The sequence below is a fragment of the Motacilla alba genome, chromosome 4A, assembly GCF_015832195.1.
Source record: "Motacilla alba alba isolate MOTALB_02 chromosome 4A, Motacilla_alba_V1.0_pri, whole genome shotgun sequence".
Taxonomy (NCBI): domain Eukaryota; kingdom Metazoa; phylum Chordata; class Aves; order Passeriformes; family Motacillidae; genus Motacilla; species Motacilla alba.
Genome location: NC_052045.1, coordinates 14,157,770 through 14,165,338, shown reverse-complemented (window position 1 = coordinate 14,165,338; position 7,569 = coordinate 14,157,770). Strand labels below are relative to the sequence as shown.

At 58.4% G+C, this 7,569-nt stretch overlaps 1 protein-coding gene across 4 annotated transcripts; it reads left to right on the top strand.

Annotated features, from left to right (window-relative positions):
* Nucleotides 1-2,805: 2,805 nt before the first annotated feature.
* Nucleotides 2,806-7,465, top strand: CCNB3 (cyclin B3). Of its 4 annotated transcripts, none has more exons than XM_038122784.1 (12): nucleotides 2,806-2,939; nucleotides 3,553-3,671; nucleotides 3,742-3,837; nucleotides 4,000-4,118; nucleotides 4,590-4,692; nucleotides 4,998-5,099; nucleotides 5,275-5,367; nucleotides 5,622-5,759; nucleotides 6,198-6,353; nucleotides 6,641-6,790; nucleotides 6,936-7,066; nucleotides 7,215-7,465. In XM_038122784.1, exons 1-12 carry the CDS (start codon nucleotides 2,936-2,938, stop codon nucleotides 7,285-7,287), a joined length of 1,284 nt encoding a protein of 427 aa, XP_037978712.1. In that variant the 5' UTR covers nucleotides 2,806-2,935; the 3' UTR covers nucleotides 7,288-7,465. The 4 variants fall into 4 exon arrangements, with proteins under 4 accessions (XP_037978712.1, XP_037978714.1, XP_037978713.1 ...); XM_038122786.1 differs by having other exon boundaries at nucleotides 2,807-2,939; nucleotides 3,754-3,837; nucleotides 7,215-7,464; XM_038122785.1 differs by having other exon boundaries at nucleotides 2,807-2,939; nucleotides 5,001-5,099; nucleotides 7,215-7,464.
* Nucleotides 7,466-7,569: the final 104 nt, after the last annotated feature.

Here is a 7,569-nt window from a genome sequence, read left to right as displayed (position 1 = left end):
CCTCCCATCAGCACTTCTGGCACTGGGCCATGGGAAGCAACAAGCTGGGCTTGTTTTACCACAGGAAAGAATAAGGGGAAGGGAAAGGGGAAAAGCAGTCCATCTGGGTCCCAGGAATGATGCTTTCCTGTCCTTGCTGCTCTTCTTCAGCCTGGGGCTTCCCATCTGGTAAGCAATCCTGGAGCGAAGGTCCCCAGGCACCGTGCAGAGGGGCTTGCTGGCAGTGCTGCAGTGCCAGGAGGCCAGGCTGGGGCTGGGGTCTGCTCCAACTCAGAAAGGCAGAGCAGGCTTTTTTAGTGCTGTGGGAAGAGTCTGGATGGGAGCAGCAACCCAGCTCTCCTCACAAAAGGGACATGCCAGGCACAAATGCTCTCGAGCCAGCACACAGCAAGAGTCTAGCGGGAGGAACCAAGGACCTGCATTCTCCCTGATCCAGGGGTTTGCTGAGGGAATGTCAGAGCCCAGGGAGTGCTTGCGGAGGTCTCACCTCCAGCTGGCCCCCAGCATCCATAGATTGTGAGCAGGACTGAGACCACAGCCTTGCCTCAATGTCTGGGCAGCTGGCACAGCTCCTGCTGCACACCCATGGCTTCACCTTGCACTTCTTGTTCTCCTCATCTTTTCTCCCACACGCCCCATGTCCAGGGGCAATTTCAGCTTGTGTGGTGGGAGTCACACCCCTGCAGCAGGGCTGGGATTCCCAAGAGCCTTGCCAGGAGCACCAGCATGGCAGTGCTTTGGAGACTGGAAAAGCCTGCTCCCCAGTGCCAAGTCTGGGCAGGATAGGCAGACATGAACCTGTCCCAAAGCAGGCAGCTCATCCCAGCCTCCACAGGGCTGTGGGCAGACTTGGATGGGAGTTTTGGCTGAGGATCTTATCCCACAGGATGACCACTGGCAGTGGGATGTGTCCTGGCTCTGCCTGGCTAGTAGGCACCCAACCTTTATTTCTGACTGGGCTGTGCACTGCCTTAACACGCACAGGGAAAGGCCAGCTCCTGGATCCCACAGGATCCCAAACCAACAGCAAGCAAGCCTCGGGGAGACCCCAGGCCAAGGACAGAAGCAGTAACACAGGGGGAGCTGGGTCTGGAGAGGACAAATGGCCAAGGAGGGAACAAGGTGGGCTGGAGCTGCAGCAACCCTGACCAGTTTTAGACCCAGGTTTAAACCTCCACTGAACCTGTGAGCAGAATCCTGCTCCTGGCTGTCCATGATCCAGGTCTTCCTGATGGAGATGCAGCAGAGCTGCCTGCATGCAGCCCAAGCCATGTGCCTGATCCTGCCCATGTAGCCCTTGGGCAGCAGGTTTAAATCCCCCCAGACGCTGACATTGCTGTGTTTCCCTAGCCAGGGGTTCATCAGCTCCACTCACAACAGCAGCACGTGAGTGTGCGAATATCTGAAAAGATTTTCTTAGGTTAAACTTAGGAATTTGAAAGGTGTTTCTGGGAATCTGGTGGCCAAGGGAAGCTCTCCTCTGCTGCAGTACTGAGCTCTGCTGAGTTTACCTCAGCGGGAGCTTCAATTGTGCCAGAGCTCAGTGTAGTGCTAAAGCCCCCAAGAGTTGCTGAGGGCGCAGGACCACTGCATGGGGGTGGCATGAGAGCAAAGAACTGTGCTCACAAAGGAGCAGAGTGATACACTGAGCATCAACTATACAAACATGGATCATGTGTCTCACACATGAAAAATGGGTGGCTTTTCCAAGACTAGTTTATCAAGGAACAAAGCAAGCCGTGGGTGTGAGGAGTCTCCTGCATTCCTTTCCTAATACATGGAAATTGACTTCAAGCCAGCCGACAGCCTGAGCAAGCCTTTTCCGAGCTCTCCCTGCCCGGCAGCCTGGCTGCATGGCACGGGTCTCCCCAAGAACTGCAATGCCCTCAAGGCTGGTCCTTGATACACGTAGCATGCTCTTACCCTCAGCAGATGTTCGATAAGCGGCCGGTATCTCGTACACCCCATATTACAGTGACTGTGACGTGTGCCTTGGTAACTTTGACCCTGTCCTGGTCGCTGTGGATGATGGAGCAGTCCCAGTGAGCCTCACGCTGAATGCCAGTCATGCCTGTCCAACACCACATGAACAGCGCTCCTGTGCTGCCTCAGACAGGGAAAGTAGGGTTAGACTAGTTGCAAGAAAAAAGTAGGGTTAGACTAGTTGTAAGAAAAAAGTAGGGTTAGACTAGTTGTATCTTCCCTGTGAGAAGTGAGGGTGGGCAGGCCTGGCACAGGGTGCCCAGAGCAGCTGTGGCTGCCCCTGGATCCCTGGCAGTGCCCAAGGCCAGGCTGGACGGGGCTTGGAGCAGCCTGGGACGGTGGAAGGTGTCCCTGCCACGGCACGGGGTGGAACGGGTTGAGCTTAAGGTCCCTTCTCACCCAAACCGTTCTGTGATTACCCGAGCGCTCTGCTCCCGACACTGCGTCAAGGAAGGTGCACGGCCAGCGCACGCTGTCCCCCAAAACACGCTGTCCCCCAGCCCGGTGGGAAAGGGCAGTCCCGAGGTCTGGAACCCACAGCCTGGGCTGCGGACGGAGGTGATGGATCCGGTGGACCCAGCCGCCGGCGGAGGCCGCTCCGCCCGCCCCGAAGGCCGGCAAGGCCGGGGCCGGGGCCGGGGCGCAGCGTGAGGGTGCCCGGCCCCGCAGAACGGATTTAAACGGCGCCCGCTCCCACCAATCACTGCCCGCCCGGCTCGGCGCTCGCCCCGCCCCCGCCGCATGCTCGCCTTCCCATTGGTCAGCGGCGTTGAATTTTAAACCCTGCCGCCCTGCCCCTTAGCAACTGCATCCCTCCGCGCCCGCCGATTGGCCGCCGCCTGGCACCGCCTCGCACTCTGATTGGGCGAGGCTCGGCCAGTGCCGGCCGGCCGCTACCGAACTGCTACTTTCAAAAGCGCCGGGGCCGGCGGTGCGGCACAGCGCAGCGGGCATGGGTGAGCGGCGAGGGACACCCCGGGCGGGGCGAGTGGCCACGGGACACCCCCGGTTATGGGTGACTGGGGCCTCTGAGGGCTGCGGGGGAGTGGGCAGCGCTGGGACCCGTAGTTGGTGGCAGGCGTGGGGACCCTGGAGGATGCAAGGGAGTAAGGGCTTCCAAGATGCCCAGCTTCCCTGGGAGCTCCGGGGGATGCAGGACAGAGGGGAGCTTTGGGAGTCCCCACTCCCTCAGGGGACCCTGAGGGTTCTGGGAGAGTGGGCATCTCCAAGACCTCCAGCTCTTCGAGGAAGTGCAAGCCCTTGCATCCTTCTCTGGGATGCGGGAATCTGGCAATTGCCTGTCCCCCTACCACCTCACCCAGCAGAGTGCTTTTGGTGATGGTCTTTGGGGTCTGTGTCCCTTCCTCCCTGGGAGCACCCCTAGCCCAATTTGTCCCTTGCCTGGGTTTGTCTTGGGGCACCACCCTCCTGCCGTACTCAGGAAAGGGGTCAGTCCTGCTGTGCTAACCTGCAGGAGGGAAAAACCTCCCCCTGTGCTTCCCCAAGCTGGGAGGGTGTCCCTGGAGGCAGGTGGGCAGCAGCCTCCATCACAGCATGCTTTGCCCCCAGCTTGCTCACAGAGACCAAGGGAGAGGATGCCATTGCCACGCAATGCCAAGATGCTGGCCGCCAAGCCGTCCCGAGCGGGCAAGGGGGGCCCTGCTGCAGAGAACGTGGATCCTGAGAAGGTGAGCACCGAGCCAAGCGAGGGCTCTAGGGGGGGCTCCTGTGGGGCAGCTGACCACCATCTTCTCACAGCCTCTATTGCAGGAGGAGAGCTGTCATGCCAAGAGGTCTTCATCCTCACCCCAGGGCGGGCCCAAGAAGAGATCAGCCTTCGGGGACATCACCAATGTGAGTGCTTCTGTGGCGGTGGGGGGTCTGCTGCCCCTGTGAGGTCCCCATGCTGGGGGGGGGCATACCCCATGCCTGTTGGGAAGAGGAGAGGTCTCCCTGCAGGGCTTATCTTGCTTTCCACTGTGCAGCCCCTGTATGCCTCTGTTCTGACCCAAACAGGCTCGCAAGAACCAGGTGGCAGCAGGGAAGAAGGAGGCTGTGAAGGTTGCTCCACCCAAGGTGCAGAAGGCACATAATGCCTTAGGAGTGGCCAAGAACAATGAGATCAACCTAAAAAAGTGAGTAGCTGGGGGCAGGCGTTTGCTGCTAATTTGTCCCATGGGGACAAATAGTAGGGGCTTCCCTTGGGTGATGGAGGCTGAGCCGGATGCAGGAGGGAACTAGTCGATCTACCATAAATGGCATCAGGTTGTGGCAGGGGAGGGTTAGGTTGGATATTAGGGCTGTCCAGCCCTGGCACAGGCTGCCCAGGACAGTTGTAGAGTCACCTTCCATGGAAGGATTTAAAAGTCATGTGGATGTGGCCCTTGGAGACATGGTTTAATGGTGGGCATGGCAGTGCTGGGGGAACTGTTGTCCTCAATATCTTTAAAGGTCTTTTCCAACCTGAGTGGTTCTACGAGTCTGTGGGGGATATTTTAGGGGTGGTTTTGCCCCTTCCTGTAGCAGCAAGAGTCTCTGGAAGGCCCCTTTTCAGCCAAGAAATTTGGTCTTCTCCCAGCAATGATTTATGCTGTTGTCCTTCCCAGGTCAATGAAGAAAACTCCCCCAACAGCTCCTGCAGAGCCCAAAGTGGATCCTGTGCCAGAGAAGCTGGCGTCTGTACAGGAACTGAAGCCCCCTGAGCAGAGGGTAGGGACCCTGGGCTGCAGCATTGCCCCATGCCCATCACAGCACCGGTCTGTGGCTGCCACTCAGGCACCAGGCAGTGCTCTGGGCCTTGGAGAGACTTCAGCCAGGTGATGGAAAGCTGGGGAGGGGGGCAAAGTGCACCACCATCTTCCTTCAAGAATCCTCCCCTGGGAAAGAGTGGGGCAGGAACTGCAGGGTGATGAGGGCCGGAGGAAAAGAGGGGTGCAGAGGAGCAGCAGCCTTGCCCCGACAAGGTGACTGGCACTTACAGGGCCTCCCCCTTACTGCTGCCTCTTCCGTGCCAGCAGGTGCCAGCAGTGGAGGACATTGACAAGGAGCAGCTGGGTGACCCCTATGCCAATGCAGAGTACGCCAAGGAGATCTTTGAATACATGCGGGATAGAGAGGTGGGTGATGCCTGTCCAGGGGGTGACAGCCCCGTCCAGGGAAGGAGTGACTGCAGGCAGGGCCACTGACTGCCCAGAGGCTCTGACCACCTGGCAGAGGACTGCACAGGGTGAGAAGGGGCCTGTTTGAAGGTGGGGATGTTTGCCCTGTCCCTGACAGCTGGCTCTTTGGCAGGAAAAATTCATGCTTCCTGACTACATGGAGAAGCAGACGGACATCAGTGGGGACATGCGTGCTATCCTCGTGGACTGGATGGTGGAGGTGCAGGTGAGAGGGCGCAGCTTTCTGCAGAGCAGCCCCCATGCTGCCTTTGGCATGTGTGACCTCTGTGCTAGCAGAGGCTCCTGCAAGCATTCCCAGTGCAGAGCTGATCCTCCACTGTGTGGGCTGGAGATGAGCCTACATCCCTTGCTCTGAGCCTGGCCCATAGGTACCCCTGGCCTCTGTGAGAGCTGGAAGGGGCTGGCCAGGCCTAACTTGTGTCTGACACTCTGTTCTGACTCCCACTCTCATTCTTGAAGGAGAACTTTGAGCTGAACCATGAGACGCTGTACCTGGCTGTGAAGCTAGTGGACCACTACCTGGTGGAGGTGGTGAGCATGAGGGAGAAGCTGCAGCTCATCGGCTCCACTGCCATCCTCATCGCCTCCAAATTTGAGGTGACTCTTTGTGTGCTCTCCTGGGGTGCAGGGGCAGAGGGGCTGTGCCTCTATGGTCCCTGGGGGGGGTTTAGAGAAGGCCAGGTTACTGCCCTGAGAGCTGCCAGGGTGGCATATCTGTCATGTTCTTCCTTCCTGTCCCAAAGGCTGCAAATACAGTCACGATGGGCTGAAACCTGTGTCCTGGTGTCACTGGAGAGCCAGTTTCTCTCTGCTCTGCACAGACCATCAAGATACCTTAGTTTACTTAATGCAGGCATGGAGCTCAAGCCGAGGGCTGGAGGAGTATGGACGTCACAAAAGTCCCACAGGGTGTTAACAGCCCTTGCTGAGTCCAGCAGCGTGTGAACACTTACAGGGCCTGTGGGAGGGCTAGGGTCTCCTCAGTGAGGCCAGGATGAGTCCCCGCTGGGGTGCTGAGCAGTTGTGCCCCTACAGGAGCGGTGCCCACCGTGTGTGGATGACTTCCTCTATATCTGTGATGACGCCTACAAGCGGGAGGAGCTCATTGCTATGGAGATGAGCATCCTCAGCACCCTCAAGTTCGACATCAACATCCCCATCCCCTACCGCTTCCTGCGGCGCTTTGCTAAGGTGGGTGCATTCAGAGGGTGGGCTGGGTGCCCCCAGGCACCCCTTCTGTTGGCTCCAGGGGACAGTGACTCACATCACCGGGGCTTCAGGTTCCCAGCTGGCAGCAAGGAAACTTCATCCAGGTCCCCTCAAAAGGGTTTGGGGTGTGAGGATGGTGGTCTGTGATAGGCTGGGTGTGTGTGATCCCTGACCCGTGCTCCAGAGGCTGCATTCTAGATCCTACAAAGGCTGGGAAGGGGAGCAGCATTGCTCAAAAGGCTGAGCCTTTCCCTGCCCACTGTCTGCAGTGTGCCCGTGCCACCATGGAGACACTGACGCTGGCCCGCTTCCTCTGCGAGATGACGCTGCAGGAGTACGACTATGCCCGTGAGAGCCCCTCGAAGCTGGCTGCCAGCTGCCTGCTGCTGGCACTGACCATGAAGAACCTTGGGGGCTGGGTGAGTACTGTCCCTGCCGAGGCACCCTGGGCGGCACTGCAGGGGGACGCAATGGACTAGTGAGTGGGGTGAGGCACTGGGGCTATGGAAGATGATGGCTGTCCTGTCACCGAGGACACAGCTTAGCCCTGCTGTCCCCTTGCAGACCCCTACACTGGAGTACTACAGTGGGTACAGTGCCCAGGACCTGCACCCCCTGGTGAAGAGGCTGAATTTCCTGCTCACATACCAGCCCCGTGACAAGCTGAATGCTGTGCGCAGCAAGTACTCGCACAGGTGAGTCGTGGGGCTCTGTCTCAGGCCTGTCCCTGCCGCAGGGAGTGACACCACCAGCGTGCACCCTGGGGTTCTCTAGGGATCTGGGAGCGCTGGTGGATGGGTGTCAGGGCTGCGGTTGAGCTCTAAGCCAACGTGTTCCTTCCAGGGTCTTCTTTGAGGTTGCCAAAGTCACGCCCATGGACATGCTCAAGCTTGAGGAGAGACTCACTAGCTCCTAGCCCTACTCTGTGAATAAGCCTGTAAATAATGGGGTACCCTCAAGCAGGGTGGTACCATGTACATAAGTAATAGTAATTATAACTGAGGAAGAAGGGGGGGAAAAAAGTCATGTGTAACTGTTAATAAAATGTGTTTGTTATACGTGCTGGCACTGGAGACTATGAGCCCCAGCACTGTACTTCCCTGTGTTGTGATGAGAGAGGGCGAGAGCACAGTGACTGGTGGGGAGCAGGAAGCTCAGGGGTGAAGGCTGGAAAGGTATTCTCAATTCCCTCCTCCCC

What these genes read in the sequence shown, in the direction of transcription:
- CCNB3 (XM_038122784.1), top strand. An exon ending in CCTTCGGGGACATCACCAAT is followed by an intron (nt 3,838 to 3,999) that starts GTGAGTGCTTCT and finishes TGACCCAAACAG; the next exon opens with GCTCGCAAGAACCAGGTGGC. An exon ending in AATACATGCGGGATAGAGAG is followed by an intron (nt 5,100 to 5,274) that starts GTGGGTGATGCC and finishes GCTCTTTGGCAG; the next exon opens with GAAAAATTCATGCTTCCTGA.